We start from the raw sequence: 19,236 nt of genomic DNA, 5'->3' as shown, positions 1-19,236 counted from the left end.
GATCGATGTGTGTATTGAGTTACCAATGGACATTTGGTAATTATATTTATTTTAGATTTCCAGCTAAAAACATTAAACCCGAATATTTCACCTATAAAAAAAAATTCGTCATAAAAAACAATGGTTCAGTAGATTGCAAATTTAGCGTTCTAAGCGAGTCCAAATATAAAAAATGTTTTATTGGTAAGTCACTTGTATTGTCACTATTGGTATGTTTTTCACATAAATAATAAAGAAATGTTTAAGGCTTTTGACATTAGTCAAAAGGCGCCAAGGTTTAATTTATTGTATCATTCGATCAACTTACCCATCACATAGGAAATTACTGTATCGCCCATGTGAGTTCAATAACTTATTTGTAGCTGCAATATTTATAAAAATAATTCTATAGTATTTTTGTCAATCAAAAAATAAAAAAAAAAAAAAAAAATAGCTTCTTATATTTATCAATTACAACTTTTTGATTATTTTAAAATAATCGCATACGTAATTTATACATTAATCTCATCGCCCATTATTTAACGAGGAAAACAAAATAAAAATATAGAATAACAAAAAAAAGGGAAAGAAATGAAAATATAAGTATAAAATATTGTTGTTTAGGTAATTAAAAAAATAAATCATAAGTAGCAATATTCAACAATTAAACGTCTGTATTTCATGTATTATTTCTATAAATTGTAATTAATAGGAATAATACTCGTGATGAGACAACACGATAAATTCGTATTGTCAAGCCATGACTGAATTGCATGTGACTTTATGTCCAATAAAAACATTTTAATGATAATTAATATATACTTATATTTATTCATTTTATATTGAGTAAAATATTTTACACGTAAAAGACAAGCACAACACCAATTGTGATATGAAAACAACGGCGTTAACCAAAAATATTGAACAAATCTTAGTTACTATGATTGATGTAATAATTTCGAATATGTTCAGTCATTTTGTATGGAAAAAAAATACTGATGTTTTGCTACCAGCAAAAGGATTAATAGAAATTCCGGTGATTTTTAACCATTATATTACTGAAATTCCTGTCTTAGAAAAATATCTTGTCATATTTGATCAAAGTTCTTTTGAAATACCAAATGATGTAAATACCTGATTTCTAAATAAAATTTATATAAATTTAAAATTAAAAAACTTTGTTAGTAGAGTTTAACTGTGATAGGACAAGTCAAAGAGCAAAATTTATCAGTTGAACCTAGTATGCTAAATTTAGGCATAAGTTACTTAGAAAGTTATTGTCCACGGGGTAGTTTCAAATTGCACAACACAGGAAGAATAGTGGTACAATATAAATTAGAAGTGCCTCAACAACTGGAAAAATACTTGGAACTAAACCCTCTTAAAGGTTATCTCAAAGCTGAATCGTCTCTTGAAGTTCATGTGCAATTAAATCTAAAGTATTTTATATGATTTTTAAGAATAAATCATAAAATACTTAACGTAGAAATGATAAAAACAAACTTATTTAGGTACGATATTATTCATTCTTTGAAAATTGAAAAGTATTTTGATGTTCAGAGTGGTTTTTTGGATTTTCCTATTCGAATTTATTTGGCGCAACGATCAAAACACGTTTGTGAAGTACATGTTTCTACTGTAGTTAGTACTTCATTTGGTTTAAAACTATCTCCAGATTTCTTGAACTTTGGTACAGTCAGTACATCAGAAACAGTTGTTCGTGTAGTTATTTTGTCGAACCATTCACAAAACACCCTTAAATATGGATTTATAAATTTACCTGAGGTAATTTAATTAAAGATTATTAATAAATTATTGATAATACTTAACAAACACGATTTGAAATGAATGTAAGTTGGGTTATAACGACGCAACCAACGAATCAATAAGATAAAACTAAAATAAAGGAACTATTTAAAACTACTAACTGATTTTTTATAATCCTTAAATATTTTATTAATTTTGGATTTGGTACTACCAACACCAACTTGTTGCAACAAATTGTTACACTTTTATTTTATTTGTACTAATTAGTTTTACGTTTAGCTTCGATTACTTATAATATACTATAAACTTTTTATATTTTTTTTATGTCTGTCACTACTTTTTCTCAGCTCTCACAAGACCGATGTTTCTTAACAATATGTCAAAAAATCACAAATCGTATCTAATTGAAGACACTACTCTCAAAAGTTGAAAACTTTTTTCCCTTTTCCCCGTAAATACTGAAAATCCCCTAAAAAATTACAATTTTTTAAAACTTTTTTTCTAAAAATTGCCATAACTTATTGAAAAATCAACAAATTAAAATAATTCTTTTTTATATTGAAACCATAGATATTTTTCTTTCATTTGATATACATTTTTTGTAAATCTGACTCTTTATTTGCCCACAAGGGGGGATTTAAAATAGCAACTTCTGCACAAAAAATTTATTTGTTTAACTTAAATTTTGAAAAGTTCCGGAAATACTCCGAGCTTCAAACATATGCTAAAATAATCTTAATGTTATGTACTATAAGTTCAAAAAAAAAAATTTGTCCCGACGACTTATCTTCTATCTAAAAATGGTTCCCGTAGATAAAAAACATCCAATTTTGATGTTAAAATTTACGATTTCATATTTTATATTTTTAACTTTAAATAACTATAACTATTTGAAAAATGTATGGATCAATACAATTATTTTTTCATAAATATATTATGTATACTTCTTTCATTTGATATACATTTTTTGAAAATCTGACTTTTGACCTGACCACAAGGGGGATTCAAAATAATAATTTTTACACACAAGTTAAACTTTTTCAACTCAATTTTTGAATTTTTTTCGGAAAATTGACACTTTTATTTAATTTTAAATTAAAGCTTATGTAATACACTACACTATGAAAAAAAAAAAATTCAAGATATAGTGAATATGGTTATCATATTAAAAAATGTGCTATTTTTGTATTCTAATTCTTAATATTGTATTTGAATTTATTTTAATATATCTTATAATGGGGTACACTGNTTTGAATTTATTTTAATATATCTTATAATGGGGTACACTGATTTTCATGAATATTATATAAAACTAATTGACATAGAATATAAAGTTAAACATACTTCAATTTTTTTTTTTTTTTTTTTGAGTCGAAAAAATTAATTTAAACATTTGAATTAACTTTTTTTTTTGCCGATTGCCCATTTTATTGAAAAAACGAATGCAACAAATTTTGCCTATTCAGTAAACATCATTGCCTGTGGCAATTATTTTTGAGTTAGAATTTTGCTTTTGTATTATCCACCAGTTTCATAAAATTAAACACTATATACATATTTGCATCGAAGTGTTTCTTATGATAGTGATTTTAATCACTGTCAGATATACTCTATACTAGTCCCGACTATGTCACGCTCACACTGTGACCCAACTGTGCTACCGTTTTTATTTTTAATTACTAAGAAACAATTAACAATAATTTTGATTATTAATTGTGGTGATAGAAAATTTGTGTTCTACCAAGTGCATTTGGAACTATTTTTTCTGGCGAAATGCTTTATTTTCATTTATACTACAGTCCCAAGACTAAAAATGTATCAGATCATATTGTTTACAGTTATGTTGACGAATTCGATTTAATGTGTACCACTGAAATTGGAATAAGCGCAAAAGAATATCATTCTAAAGAAGTAAAAATCCTATAAAGTTAAAAATAATGTTTTGTTAAAATTAGTTGATTACTCAATAATCAGGTCGAAACACAAATGTTTGATTTAATAACGAAAAGCAATATACTTTCCTATGATGATAACTCAGGATTAAAAAACTGCATTAAAGAATTGGGTCACGGGCCTAATAGCATAAAAATACCAGATAAAATTAAAAAAGGGGCTGTTAAAATATATAATCTTAAAAACGCTATATTCTACAAAGCTGTTGTAAAATGTCGTGCTTTTGTAAATCACTTACCAATAGAACTTTCGTCTCAAAAAATCATTATGACTTGTACCCCTATCACATCTTTTTCCACGTGCAAATTTGAATTAAAGTAAAATAAAAAGCTTGAATGATGCTTGAAAATAAAATACTTAAAACATTTTAAAATTCTTTTTAAGAGCATTGGACTTAATTACTACAGTAAATCATGGTCAAGATATTATACCTGAATTTATTATAAGATTCGAACTGGTCTGTGATGATCCATATATAGAGTTTAAACCAAAAAATGGTACTTTGCGATGTAAAGAAGTAAATTTTACTAATAATATTTTAGGTACTTAGAATTTAATTGCTTTACACATCAATAGGTTTTCCCAATAATTGTAATTTATCAACCAAACCTTTACGAAGAGCTTCAACAAATTTATTATGAACAGTTTTACTCAAAAATCACAAAACAAGATATTGATTACTTTTTTCAGGATGAATACTCAGTTATAAATAGAGTTACTCCTTTAATAAAAAATTGTTTATGTCTCACGTATTTTTAATCAATTAATTTATTATTATTTATAGATGGCGATAAAAAGTAATAAAAACTTCCTAAATTGTGTTACTAAATTTATAGCAAACAAAATGTTCTTTGCTTGGTTGCCAAATAACATTCGAATCATTCCTGTTGTGTGTTTTGTACAACTATGCGGTCACAAAGTAGCTGAATATTTTGGGTAAGTTTGATTGTTATGAATATTTTTTGTTCTATCATTTCAAATGAAACAATGAAGTAATACTATTAAAATTTATGTATAGGAGACCCTCTCCCGGTTGTAGATTTAGATACAAAAATAATTGTTAATTCATATTATAGCCATTAGCTTAACTAGTTCATAATAACTTTTGAAGTAGCACTAAGATGTTAACATTTTTAAATAAGGACGGGAAGAGCAGTACGATTCGTGAATTCCAAGAGATAATAAAAATAAACAGTCTCACTCTTTACTTTTACTAAGCAAAGTATTAATAACTTCTAAAATACTGATACAAAAGTTGTTAACGACCGGTCAATTTTTTAGTTAGATTATTATCTAATTTGTTGGCTGCTTAAATATATATGTATCTATTTAAAAAACAAAAGTTAAAGTATTATTTAAAATATTAAAAATTTTGAATACGAATAAGTACTATACTTAAAATTATATGTTTTAAATTATTAGATTTGAAAAAGGATCGTTGAAATTGAGTCTTATTTGTCCTATATCGAAACCAAATTTTATTGTTTTTAACAACAATATTGATTTTGAGCAATGTGTGATAGGAGTGCGCCATAATGAATGGATATTAATTCACAATGTTACTGATCATAATGTACCATTTAGAATATCAATACCAAATCCGACTGGACCATTTTTTTGCGATTTAGTAAAAAAATTATATGAATTATTATATCAAAGGTTGAATAAAAATTGGGAAAAGATATTTAATTTTTATATAGTGGTATATATTATAAACCATAATATAAATATTTAATAAATCAAATAATTTAATATTTTAAGATTAACTTCTTAAATAATAATTTTCATTTAAAATGTTCAGTTTAAAAAAATTAATTTCTAAATAAATTAAAATATCTTATATTAATATTAATATTTTGATATATATTTTAACAGAAAAATGCAAATAAAAATTTGAAATTTTCATTAATTTCAATGATTTTTTATAAGATAATTTTCTTTTATATTAGCAAGACTTTACAGTTTCCTTATTTTTATTTAATTATTTTCCAAAAACACTGATTTTAAAAGAATACATATTGTCAATACTACTTAACTTTTTCAATTTTCCCGATACTTTAATAAACTATTTTAATTATTTAAGTATTAATTTGAAAGATTGTAATATATATTCTGTCTATATTATTTCAGGCTTTGAATAGTAATAATTCAATACAGTCTAATCAAACAATTCCAATTAATATTTCCTTCAATCCAGAACACGAATTTGCAGTAAATAAAGTTATTTAAAAAAATTAAATAAAAATTACTTTTCTAAATGCGTAGGTCAATGAGAAAATTGAAATCATTTCATCGTTGACGCGTGTGACTGTAAAGTTAAGCGGAATTGGTGTAAAACCGTCATGTACAATAATACCTGATAATCTTATTTTTGAAACACGTTCTACAAAAAATCAACATGACGGAAAAATAACTTTTCAGGTTAAAAAAAAAACAGTATTATTTTGTTATTTACTGAAAAATTCTTAAAGTTATATTAGTAAAATTAACGGTTCAATTTAGAATGTTAAGTGAAACAAGTTGAGAGATGGTTAAAATAATTAAAAAATTATAGATACATTTGCAGTATATAATAGACAGCTAGAACGAAAATTTTTTAGTAACTTCAAAAAGCAAAACTGAACTAATAATTCCTATGAAATAGGAAATTAAAGTGAAGTGTAATAAATTAAATAAGTTTTATTGTTAATATTGTAATTTAAACACTTATAAAAATATTATGAGAACAAGCATCTCACTGATTAATTTGTATGGCAGTAAAATATTATTAAAAGCAACATTTTTTTCTCAATATTTTTCAATATTATTTGTATTGCACCTGTTTTGACAGTAATAGAAAAATATAATAATATAGCCTATAGTATTGTAAATACAATAAAAGTGATTATTATTTCTCCTCACCCTTATAAAAAACGTTGACGACAAAGTGAAGCAATATCAGAATAGAAATGATGAATAAATATCTGTACAACGTGATATTGTTATATGTATAATATTTTTAATAACAATAATAATACCGTATTGATGTCGTCAGTGATTTTTGTGCTATAGGTAAAAAACATCGGCCCGTCAACTCGGTTCAACGTCCAAATGGAATGGACAAAAATATGCACAGAAGGACTTGCTAGTCGACTATCATTGTTACAGTCTATCAAAATAAATCGTTCACCAGTCGAAGTTGACTTAATGTCATGGTTGGGAGGATCTGAGTGGACTTGGTCAAATGTTGATGTTTTTGACTTGGGCAATGGTGGAAAGCCATTGTGGTTTTACTTAAAGACTGGTGACGTTGGAGATGTTAAGGTGTTTCTGAAATTAGATGACCATTTTCAAAAAGCTGATGATGAAAATGAAATAGATAAACATGATAGTAAGAATTTAGATCACTTAAATTCAGAAATGAGCACAGCGGTTTATGCGTCTAAACTCAACGTACATGTCGGTCATACAGTACTAAAAGTGTTATACTTATTCGGCTTTGTCAATTTTATGTAAATTTTGCTTTGAAAATTGTTAAAGAAAACATTGGACTTCATTAAATGTTGATTTATATATTCAATGATTTTTGTTTTATCGATTAATTACAATTAGTTCAATTAAAGTTGCTTTAATTTATTTTAATTCATATAAAATTAACAGCAGAATTAAAAGTTTTAAATAATTATACAATATCATTACTTATTAAAAGAGATTCGGCAACAATTCGTCCAGTTCATTGCTGCTCTTAAACTGAACCAATCTGCTTTACTCGAGTTTTCCCAAAACCTAAAGCTTCAAACAGGATTGATATGTTTATAATATTATTTATGTATAATATTTATAAATAAAAAGAATATTGAGTATATTATTTCGAGATGATCATGAAAATTTTTTTTTCTTAAAAAATTTGGGGGTATTTAAGTTTCTTCGAAACTTAAATACCCCCAAATTCAGAACAAGACAAAAACAAATAAAATTTTCGTGCTTTGGTGTAAAATGTAGTAAATAAAAATCCGTCAAAATAATCTGTTGAAAAAATTTAATCAAATTTCTTTGTATAATATGAATGACGTTGAAAACAAAAATACGTTTGTACTAAATCTACACGGTTACACCTTACCTTTACAAGCTTTACCTTTTCGTGATAAATTTAGTTTTTTTACTGGTAACTATGTCATGTCGTCACCACAACCAATTATTAGTTATTGGAAATAGTTAACATATAACACTCTCTAGTACATTGATATTGTACTATTTAACGAAAGAATACTATAGCATAACACAATATAACCATAAAAGAACTATGGTTTTAGTATCTTGCCCTGGTAAAATTATTATCAATTTTTAAATTTCAGTTTTATCATCATTTTTGTATATTAATTACAAAATTAATAATAAAAGTGAAAACATTTAATCTGCAATAATAAGAATGCATTCGTTTAAATCATTATTATAATTGCTTATAATAAGCAATTAGGTTTTTTTCATTATGCTAAGCAACTATAATCTATTTAGTTTATTTGTTGTTACTAAATTATGGTCTAATTTTTACAGTTAAATTTTTCTAAATTGAAAAAGTTTGTAAATTTTTAAATTTAATTTAATTTGTGATGTTTTTTTGAGAAGTCACAATGAATTTTTCTTTATTACGGTATAGTTTATCAGCTAAACTTAAAGTGCCCTTATTGTATCGAAATTTAAACTATGTGATTGGAATATCTGGAAATTGTCGTTTTAAACCACCATTAAAAACTTTTCCAGTACGATGGGTTAATACAAAAAATTCCAACAAAGTATCAAAACAAGTACTTTCAGCATCAAAAATAATTAGACTTTATTCATTAGCTAAACCTGAAAAAACAAGGCTTATCTGTAATTGTATGTCTAATAATTAAACTGTATTTTTACTAATTTCTCATCTTTTTTATTTAGATGCAGTATGCTTATTATTAGTATCTAGTACTGTAACAATGGCGATTCCATTTTCTTTTGGACGTATTGTTGATATAATTTATAAATCTGATGCCTCTGAAACTCAGTCAAAGCTTATAAAAGTTTGTACTATTCTTCTTCCAGTATTTTTAATTGGAGCTGCATGTAATTTTGGCAGAATTTACTTTATGAGTACATCTGGTAATTGTTTTTTTTTATTGATATAACACTTATATGTAATGCAAAAGTATCAAATTAGAATAAATTAAGTTATTATAAAAATTTGTTGTTAGTTAAGATTTTTTTAGTTTTTATAAAATAATTTGAAAGTTATCAGGCTCATATTTAAGTGGTGGTTCATTGAGGCAATGATTTTTGGCAGAATTATTTCAGAAACATCAAAATTTTATAATATGTCGCCTAAGAATGAAAAGTTTCTAACTATTAATTTTTAATTTTGGTTAACTTGTTATACAATAATAACCTAATTTAGGGTTTAAATGATAACTATTTTTTTAATGTTTTTATAGGAACAAAATTGTATTAGAATCTTTATTCTCAGACAACAAATAATCAAGAATGTGAAAATTTTTAAGAAATTTATTTTTTCTGACTTAATCATTTTTAACTTTAATTTTACTCACATATAACAAATAAAAATAAAGAACAATAATGTACTTTCACAAAATAAATTTTTTTTTTTTTTTAAGGTGAGAGTGGTAAATTGTTATTAGCTCTGAAATTTATTTTTTATAAATATGATTCTTATAGTAATTAGAAATTGTTACTTGTAAACATATATTTTATTTTATAGAATAATTTTTTATTCATTAATAGGATATAGAATAACCAAAAGACTTAGAGAGTTATTATTCAAATCTCTGATTTCTCAAGAAACAGCATATTTTGACCGCCATAAAACTGGAGAATTAATTAATCGATTGTCATCAGATTGTTTAATAGTTAGTCAAACTGTTACAAATAACATTTCTGATGGTTTACGTTCTACAATTATGGTTGTTTGTGGAGTTTCTTTTATGGTTAAAATTATACACATTTTTAATAAAATAAACCTTTTTTTTAAAACTGATATTTACTTTTAGTTTGCTGTTTCTTCAAAATTAGCTTTAATTGGACTATCCATTATACCACCAGTGGCTGGTGCAGCTATAATTTATGGAAGATTTGTTCGAAAAATTACAAGATCTGTTCAGGTAACTTTATCAATAAATACTGAACATAATAAATAAAAACAATAAATGTTAGACTAGTTTTTAATCTTACCTTAGGATTCATTAGCTGCTTCAAATCAAGTAGCAGAAGAAAAAATATCAAACATAAGAACTGTTAAAGTATTTAGTCAGGAGAAAAAAGAAATGTTCCGCTATGAAGAAAAAATGAATGAAGTTTTAGGCTTATCTGTTAAGGAATCTTTAATGAGAGGGTTATTTTTCGCTATGGTAAAAATTTAATGATTTAATTATAGACATTATTTATAGATAATCTTATGAGTTATCAATTTAAATGTATATATAGACAGGATTTGCTGGTAATTTTGTAATTATAGCTGTACTGTACAGTGGTGGATTAATGGTTAGTGAACAAGCTATTACTGTTGGTGAGCTTACATCTTTCTTAATGTATGCAGCCTATACAGGAGTATCTATTGGAGGTCTTTCATCATTTTACTCTGACATCAATAAAGGATTAGGGGCCTCTTCTAGAATATGGGAAATCATTGATCGTAAACCATTAATACCCATTTATGGTAAGTTACTTCCTATTGTTTTTTTAACTAACATTAAGTTAAATGTTTATCACTTTACAGGTGGAATTATTCCAAAAAAAGAACTAAAAGGAGACATAAATTTCCAAAATATTGCTTTTAGTTATCCAAACAGACCAGACATATCAATCTTTAATGGATTGTCTCTACATATTCCACAAGGAAAATCATATGCATTAGTGGGCCATAGTGGTACAGGAAAAAGTACATTAGGTCATTTATTACTTCGCCTTTATGATCCTCTAATAGGTGAAGTTTGTATAGACCAAATGGATATCAAATTTCTTGATTCTGTATGGCTACATAGTCATATTGGAGTTGTTAGCCAAGTTAATAAATATTTATTTAGTTTTAGATTTTGTTCTTAGTAGTTTCAATTAAAAGTTTCTTACTAATTACAGGAACCAGTATTGTTTTCTGGAACAATTCGTGAAAATATTATGTATGGGAACGATAATGCTACAGAAAATGAAATTATAGATGCAGCTAAAGAAGCTAATGCTTTTAACTTTATTGTTAATAAGTTCCCTGATGGATTTGACACAGTAGTAGGAGAGCGTGGAATTCTTTTATCAGGTGGTCAAAAACAAAGAATTGCAATTTCGAGAGCATTATTGAAAAATCCAAAAATTGTATTGTTAGATGAAGCTACAAGGTGAATTTTTAATTAGAAAATATTCTAAGTATAATAAATATTTTATTGTTTTTACTTACATAAATCACTTTTACTATAAAATATTTCAGTGCATTAGATTCTGAAAGTGAAAAATTAATTCAAGAAGCTCTACAAAGGGTTTCAAAAGGTAGAACAGTGTTAACAATTGCACATAGGTTATCTACAATAAAAAATGCAGGTAAATAATTTTTTATGTTTATTAATTTTATATTTAGTTTAGTTTATTTATTTTGAAACAAATCTAGTTTACTGAGCACTCTATATTTTCAAGATATATATTTTTTAACATGTGTTTTTACATGTATTTTTCAAAATTGTTTGAAAAAATTAATGGAAACAAATAACTCAAAAATTGCTAAATTGGCAAATTATAAATTTTTTTAAATTATTGAATATAACAAGTTTTACGCAAAATAAAAAACAAAACCAAGGACGCAGATATGATCTTTCCCTTTTATTTTTACTCAAATAAAAATCAAAAAGAAGAAAAACAACTGAAAAAAAAAATTGTTAAACAAATAAAACATTTAAAGTTTTTAATTTTTGAGTTAATATACATGTATAATACACATGATGATATGATTACAAATACAGGTAGCTAAATGGTTTATATGATATCAATGTCGCAGTCACGGATTGTTTATTATCAATTATGACGCTCAATAGATATACTTTCTGTATTGTCAGTTAGTGTATTTCTAAAATCACAACAATGTGCCTTACTAATATTGATAATAACAATGCTGTGTACCTTCTAATATCGATGTCATAAAAACATTGTCGTTATTTTATATAAATTTGAAACTTCAAATGTTTATATCTAATAAACAAATAAAGTTATACTAAAAATTCAAATGCCATTTACTATTGAATTAAAAATCCAAACATTTTATTAAATTCAAAATATGTGTTCTCATTTAAAAAAACAAAGTTGACACCCTTACCAAGCATAAGGGATGAACTTAAAAAGTATTAAATAATTAATAATTCAAGAATAATGTGTAACTAAAGATAATAAAAAAAAAAAATGTTTAAATTATTATTACTCTGTAATTGAGTGGGTTATGATAAAAAAATCGCCCTGTATATATGTATAGATTTGTTTAAGTTAAAAAAAATGTAGATGCATTTGATTTTATTGAGGTTTTTATTAAAAACAATTTATAACAATAATTAGTAAATAAAACACATATTTTAGCTCATTGAATTGTTTTAGATAAATTGGCTGTTTTACACAATGGAAAAATTACAGAACTAGATACTTATGACAATTTAATGGCTCTCGAAGATGGTTTATTTAGGAAAATCAATAAAAATCAAATGTTGAGTTCTGATGGGTAACATATAAGTGGTGTTGACTTAGGATAATTAAATTTTATTGTTATTATTATATGTTAAAAGTTTATGGTATTAAAGTTAAATGATTAAAATAATTTAAATGATTTTGTAATTATACAAGAAATTACTAATAAAAACTGATGTTGTGACCGGGTTGGTACGGTAGACAAAATGTAGAGATAATGCGTTTGAATATTAGTTGCTATTTATTATATTTAAATATATATTTATATTTATAATTGATTTGGCGACTTTAACGAGATAATTTTTAATACCTTTTGAAAAGAGCTGAGCAAGCATTGAATGTTCTAGAAGGACTAGATGCTTGCTTAATTAATACACAAGACAAATGGGCTACTGTTCCCATGATTAATATATTAAATTACACAATTAAAATTAGGCAGCAAAAAGCCAGTTCACAACACTAAAAACATATTTGTTATGGATAGGTTTCTAGTAATCTAATTTTTCTATTCTAATAAAATACAGAATTCAAATATTTCTTAGTGGTTATTATTGAAATTTTAGAATTAAAAAAAAAATTATTTGAGTAATTACAAGGTACAATAAAGTAAAAGATATTTAGTGAAAATAAAAAAATACATAGCAGTGTGAAGGTATTATACATTATTAAAATTGATCATAATTAAAACTAATTTTTTATCTAGGTACAATTTTAGCCAAAAAAATATTATATAAAATTTTTTTGTTTATTCATTGGAAGATTATCTTATCTCCTGTCCTTTCTTACTACTAAGTATTAGTTTACTAGAATTAGTCATATTTTAGTATTTTTTTTAATAAAAACAAAAATATAAAAAAAATATATTTTTCAATAGAACAGCTACACTTTTTTTAAATTTAAAAAACGTTGCATGAGACTAACTAATTATTTGGTTAACTAAAAATACAAATAATTACAAAAGCTTTAAGATACTTATTATTAATTAAATATTGATAATTTAATTTTTATTAAAACAATTTTATTGAACTTATTTTATACAAATAAAAAAAATATATATATATCAATAAAGCAACAATAGATATAATATTATGGGTTAATACAAAAACAAAATTAATAAAATTAATTATTTTTTTTTAACCAAAATTATGGTATAAACAGTTTATGTTTAATTTAATCACTACTGCTACTACTGCTACTCGATGAAGATTTATGGTGTTTATAGCCTTTGTGTTTATGTTTTTTGTGTGCTTTATGTAAAGCATAAGCTCCCATGCCAACTCCCACACCAGCTCCAGTTGCTGCTATTGGAACACCATATTTTGCAGCTTTTTTTAATTGCTTTCTATGGGCCTTGGCTGCTTTTTTCTTAAAAAAAAATTTAACAATTGCACAAGATATTTAAATAATTTTTCAATAACTAAAAATTTACCGGACTTAAATGACCAGTTAAAGCATAATTTGTTAGTCCAGTATTCATTGCATCTTTAATGGGAGATCCAGTATTCTTCTAACATAAAAATAAATTATTTTTTTAACGATTATAATTTTACATTTACAATAATATTATTATAAACAACAGTAAGCCACAGTTACTTGTAAATAAGGGGAATAATGAGTTTGTCCAGGGTAAGCACTATAATTTGGTGAATTTGGAATACATCCTAGTGGTGGTCCAGGCATAGACATATGACCAGTTGTCGGTACATTTCCTGGTTGTCCTGGCATTGGCATAAAACCTGGAGTTGGCATGGCAGATCCATTACCCCCTGTTTGTATTCTCAAATTTTGCATTTGAAAATCTCCATCAATGGCTAAATATGATACACTCTGGAATGGCATTCTATGTTTCATTTCAGTATAATGAGTACCATTATAAGCTATCTAAAATATTATAATTATAAATAAAAAAATTTTGCATATGATACTCCATAATTTAGATATTTAACTAATTGTAAAAAAAAAAGTCATAAATATTTGCAAAGTATGATTGAACACTAAGTAAGAAAGTAAAAATAAAAAAATATATATAAAATAATTGTCCTGCACCAAAACTAGACCATTTTCATCAGTGTTAAAAATACACAATACCAAATAAATTAATAAATAATTTGTACTAAAAAACTTATAAAAAATGAAATTATAGTGTTTTAACATTTTTGAGCTTGCGGCATATATATTGTTTTTATAATTGCGCTTTCTCAGTTATTTTCATGTAAGAAAACAAATAGTTATATTTTTTAATTATATTTTATAATTATTAGATTAACCCAAAAATAGTTAAAATGGAGGAAAGTTCAGCTTTTTTTTTAAATTACCCATCAAACTCTATTAAATAAAAAAATCTTTAAAAACAGTTAGAAATTAAATAGTTTCAAAAAATTCAAATTATTTTTAAATTTTTTATAATGATTATATTATGTAATTAATGATTTATTTCTAATAAATAATTATCTGAAAAACTGGATATATAATGTGATTCTACATACATAATGTGGAATCAGCTTCAACATTTAACATAGAATTCACCTAAATATTGTAGATAAAAGAATATTGTTCATTATTAGCTTCGATGCGAAGCTGAGAAGGTATTGGTTTTACTATGATGTGTTTTTTTTTTAATTTTTATTTTTGTATCTGTTACCACTTTTTCTCAGCTCTCACCGAACGGATTTCTTTCAACGATACGGCAAAAGATCACAAATCGTATCTAATCGAAGATATTACCCTCAAAAATTGAAAAAAATTCCCTCGTTCTCCGTAAATGGAGGAAACCTCCAAAAAATTTACAAATTTAAAAATCGCTAATTTTTGAAATTTTTTCAATTTTTTTTACTTTAAAGTGCCATAACTTTTTTTAAAATAACCAAATCAATATAATTGTTTTTTATATAGATGCATGATACCTTTATCTATCATTTGGTATATACTTTTTGTAAATCTGACACTTAACCTGCCCACAGGGGGGGATTTAAAATGAAACTTTTTTAACTTAAATTTTGAAAATGTTCCGGAAGGTCTGACACTTTTATATATATCTTAAATTAAAGCTAATGTAATATGCTTTATCATGAAAAAAAAAAATTTCGGACTTTATCTTATCTTCATGGTGAAAATGGCTACCGAATGCTATTTTTGTGTGAAAATTCTCGATTTTGTTTTTTACATTTTTAACTTTATAATGCTATTACTTATTGAAAAGATTATGGATCAACACAATTTTTTTATGAGAAATAATATTTTTTAATAATCACTTTTTCATTCGACATACTTTATCTTAATCAGGATATTAATAAGGAACTAGCAGATCATGTAGCTTTTGGAATAATACACCAATTTTTTTAAAATTAAACACTATCTAAAGATTTGCATCGAAGCGTTTTATTTTGATAGTGATTTTAATCACTATCAGATATCATTATACTTGATCTAACTATGCCACGTCACTACTGTGTCGCGACCCCCCTGTGCTGGGTTTTTTTTTGTTATATTATTTAACTGAAATTTTTACATAATATAGTTAAATTAACAAATCTAAATTTGTTTTAGAGGTAATTACTACTTAACTAGTAAAGCTTAGTAAATTTTTTTTTTTCTAAAATATGTGATTATGACGTGCATTATAAGATAACACTGAACATCTAATGTTAATAGTTACTACTTATATATAGAATATAAATTAAAGCTTATAGAGCATAGAGAAATAATATGACTTTAAATAACAATAACAATATTATAAAATATATATATGATTGAAAAATTCAGCAGTATCTCACAACATTCTGCAATACTTTATTAAACAAATTAATAAATATAGCAAAACTTATTTTATAAATACTTATTAGAATTTACTTTATAGTCATATGCATCACATAATATATCCAAGGTGAAATATTGACCACGAATAAGTGAAATAGGAGAACCAAAACTCTCTTCATTGCCCCAATTTGAACTTTGTATGCTATTTCTAATAATTGCATTACGCGTAAAATCTAATGCAACATGGAGAGCAACTGGATCTCTAGGAGCTATATTGGGACCAACTTGCAGATTTACACAAACCCTTATTTAATGAAAATTTTGTATTAAATTATTTTCAAAAATTGTTAATGTCTACAAATGGTAAACTTATTTTTTGAAAATTATTAACATATACCTGTTTGCTGATTGAAATGAAGTACCAGAAATTGAAATAACTGTGCCTTGTTGCAAATTATTTTTTATAGGTCCAACAAATGGAACACCCTAAATATACAAATTTTCATATATTTATAAACATATATGTTATAAGTAAAAAGTTAAAAACTTACTAAATTTGGGAATACAGTTTGTGACATGATTTAAACTTTCACAAAAATATAGAAATTAAAGTTAAATAAATAACAATATGTTATGGCGATTCACTGAATTGCTCTAATTTAGCTTTACAATTATTAGATAATTTTACGACTGTAAAGGCTCATAATTTTTATGTGATAACACCAATGATGATTGCATGACTAATGTTCAATGATAAAATCAAGGATTATCAATGACGTCACAACGTGTTATTATGATTAGTCATCACCAAGAACATCATTCTGTAAGCCATAAATTAAAGACACATGAACAGGTCAGGGTAATCAAATAATTGGCAACAGGTTTTTTGTTAATTTATACCTGTAAATGCTAAATATCTTCTCGAGAAATATTAAATATTTAATAATAACTGTCCAGCTTGTTGATATTCAAGTAATAGCCGCGATAATCGATGTATGGCAAACACCACTAGCACAAATTAAGATAAGAACCAGTTATTAAAAGGCAATTGCNTATGGATTGTAATAGTTCTGGACAGATTATAGCACCATTTACTAATTTAGAAAGAAAGCAGACGTCTGTATATTTTCGCCTATTAACAAGGGAATCTAAGTTAAGGGAAGCCTGTACAGAATTAAGTGATATTGACTCGGAAGGGTTATTAATAGAAATCATACGTCTCTTATATGCGATTAAACGTAAAAATCTTCTTTGTACACGCTCAAGCGATTCTATCAATCCGACTTGTGAAGGATTCCAAATAACTGAGCAATATTCTAACGTAGGTCTAACTAAAGAAGTATACAATGTTTTTAGACACTGTTCATTCTTGAATTCTTTGGTATTCCTAATTAAGAACCCTAGAGTTCTTAGGGACTTCACACAGATATGTTCAATGTGTGGCTGAAATGATAAGTTGGTTTTAAAAACTACCCCAAGATCATTAATGGTACTAATATCCTCAATTTGATTATCAAAGAGATGATAGTCATAAATTAATTTCGTTCTTGAACGGGAAAAAGACATTTTGAAACATTTTGTGATATTCAGTTTTAACCCATTTGAGTGGCACCAATCACAAAATCTGTTCAGATCTTCTTGAATTTTATATTGATCAATAATTGTTATAACATTTGCATAAATTTTGAGATCATCAGCAAATAGTTGGTACTTACAGTATTTAAAGCATGCACCTATGTCCAGAATAAATAATGCAAACAACAGTGGTGATAAATGCCCCCCTTGAGGAACACCTGAAGGCACTGGTATTTTATTTGATAGAAAACCATTAATTTTCACCTGTTGCAATCTATTCTCTAAGTAAGAACTAAACCACGTTAACAATTGATCAGTTATTCCATACGTTTTTAATTTTTCGATCAGCACTGAATGGTTTACCGAATCGAAAGCCTTGCTGAAATCTGTGTAAATAACGTCCGTCTGAATTCCGGATTCCATAGAATTTACCAAGAAATTATAAAAACAGAGAAGATTAGTTTCCACTGATCGCCCTTTTCTAAAACCATGCTGGTTATTATCTAGAATGGTTTTTAATGAAAATGTTAATACATTTGTCACTAATTTATCTAACAATTTAGGCAAAGTTGATTGTTTTGCAATCGGTCTGTAATTTACTATCAAACTTTTGTTACCAGACTTATAAATAGGTGTAATAAAACTGGTTTTCCATTGGGAGGGGAGAGTGCCAACAATTAAAGAACGATTAAATAATCTACATATGGGAACAGATAACGAGAAGATACATGATCGTAATAAAATATTTGAGATACCATCTGGACCTGGGCACGGATTTAAATCTAAAGAATTAATGGAAATTTTGAAAATGAAAAATGAAAATTTTTGTTACAAATACGAGTTCTATAAGACTTGATGTGTTTTTTATTTTATTAATATTAATTAATATTTGTTTTTTAAATTTCTCTTAGTGTTAAGGATTTTAACTTATTATGTAACAACTTTCTTGCTACTGATTTGTCCACTGTTAAAATTTTTATATTACTTGGTGTTTAATTTCTTAAATTACCAGTAATCAAGTGTAGGTGTAATATTAATTACTAATAACGAATTTTATAAAGTTTTCATATATGAAAATTAGTAATTTATTATTTCAAAGATATAATGAAATATTTAAAAAAAACAAATTATAAATATTTAAAAAAAAAGTTTACTAACAAAACAATTTTAAAAGTTCAGATCACTAAAAATAATAAAATAAATTAAGATAGATTCAACCTATAAAAATATTAATTTCCTCTTAGAATCATTAATTTATCCACGAAGCCCATCTTACAAAATTTTGACTTCAAGTTAAATATTCTAAAAAGTTTACAATGTATTAAAGTGACAGTTAAATATTTTAAATGTGGTAAGCACTCTTGTGAAATATTTACTGCAGAATATAATTAATTTATGATTATACTATTTAATTTAAAACTTAGTTGTGTTGTATACAGTGGCGTATTTTGAATGATTTCTCGGGCGGTGTCCAACTTTTAATGAACCTCACAAACGAAAATTATAGAAATGTTTACTGACGTAAAAAAA

General features: G+C 25.5%; 3 protein-coding genes across 3 annotated transcripts; 2 read left to right on the top strand and 1 right to left on the bottom strand.

The window, feature by feature from the left end:
• The first annotated feature begins 943 nt into the window (after window positions 1-943).
• LOC126895698 (uncharacterized) lies at window positions 944-7,222 on the top strand. The gene is made up of 8 exons (XM_050667874.1): window positions 944-1,105; window positions 1,168-1,418; window positions 1,491-1,764; window positions 4,484-4,635; window positions 5,122-5,326; window positions 5,830-5,910; window positions 5,965-6,120; window positions 6,751-7,222. The coding sequence occupies exons 1-8, from the start codon at window positions 944-946 to the stop codon at window positions 7,192-7,194; spliced, it is 1,725 nt and encodes a 574-aa protein (XP_050523831.1). The 3' UTR covers window positions 7,195-7,222.
• An 877-nt stretch (window positions 7,223-8,099) lies between these two features.
• On the top strand, window positions 8,100-12,651 carry LOC126901311 (ATP-binding cassette sub-family B member 10, mitochondrial). Its single transcript, XM_050677709.1, has 10 exons — window positions 8,100-8,550; window positions 8,611-8,811; window positions 9,448-9,650; window positions 9,714-9,824; window positions 9,900-10,070; window positions 10,147-10,378; window positions 10,439-10,725; window positions 10,798-11,051; window positions 11,141-11,250; window positions 12,289-12,651. The coding sequence occupies exons 1-10, from the start codon at window positions 8,310-8,312 to the stop codon at window positions 12,411-12,413; spliced, it is 1,935 nt and encodes a 644-aa protein (XP_050533666.1). The 5' UTR covers window positions 8,100-8,309; the 3' UTR covers window positions 12,414-12,651.
• A 212-nt stretch (window positions 12,652-12,863) lies between these two features.
• On the bottom strand, window positions 12,864-16,881 carry LOC126901319 (galectin-4-like). The gene is made up of 6 exons (XM_050677721.1): window positions 16,683-16,881; window positions 16,529-16,617; window positions 16,225-16,435; window positions 13,969-14,256; window positions 13,805-13,882; window positions 12,864-13,740 (listed from the first exon to the last, which is right to left on the bottom strand). Exons 1-6 carry the CDS (start codon window positions 16,707-16,709, stop codon window positions 13,546-13,548), a joined length of 888 nt encoding a protein of 295 aa, XP_050533678.1. The 5' UTR covers window positions 16,710-16,881; the 3' UTR covers window positions 12,864-13,545.
• Window positions 16,882-19,236: the final 2,355 nt, after the last annotated feature.

Source organism: Daktulosphaira vitifoliae, unplaced genomic scaffold (genome assembly GCF_025091365.1).
Source record: "Daktulosphaira vitifoliae isolate Bord-2020 unplaced genomic scaffold, ASM2509136v1 Scaffold_1, whole genome shotgun sequence".
Classification (NCBI taxonomy): domain Eukaryota; kingdom Metazoa; phylum Arthropoda; class Insecta; order Hemiptera; family Phylloxeridae; genus Daktulosphaira; species Daktulosphaira vitifoliae.
Note: the sequence above shows the minus strand (reverse complement) of the source record. Positions and strands in the feature narration are given on the sequence as shown.

Coding starts and splice junctions, on each gene's coding strand:
- LOC126901311 (XM_050677709.1), top strand. CDS start 8,310: ATGAATTTTTCTTTATTACGGTATAGTTTATCAGCTAAACTTAAAGTG. Junction 10,379..10,438: donor ACCATTAATACCCATTTATG/GTAAGTTACTTC, acceptor ATCACTTTACAG/GTGGAATTATTCCAAAAAAA. Junction 11,052..11,140: donor TTGTTAGATGAAGCTACAAG/GTGAATTTTTAA, acceptor AAAATATTTCAG/TGCATTAGATTCTGAAAGTG.
- LOC126895698 (XM_050667874.1), top strand. CDS start 944: ATGTTCAGTCATTTTGTATGGAAAAAAAATACTGATGTTTTGCTACCA. Junction 1,106..1,167: donor CTTTTGAAATACCAAATGAT/GTAAATACCTGA, acceptor CTTTGTTAGTAG/AGTTTAACTGTGATAGGACA. Junction 4,636..5,121: donor AAAGTAGCTGAATATTTTGG/GTAAGTTTGATT, acceptor TTAAATTATTAG/ATTTGAAAAAGGATCGTTGA.
- LOC126901319 (XM_050677721.1), bottom strand. CDS start 16,709: ATGTCACAAACTGTATTCCCAAATTTA. Junction 16,436..16,528: donor TCATTTCAATCAGCAAACAG/GTATATGTTAAT, acceptor TCATTAAATAAG/GGTTTGTGTAAATCTGCAAG. Junction 13,741..13,804: donor TAACTGGTCATTTAAGTCCG/GTAAATTTTTAG, acceptor TTTTTTTTTAAG/AAAAAAGCAGCCAAGGCCCA.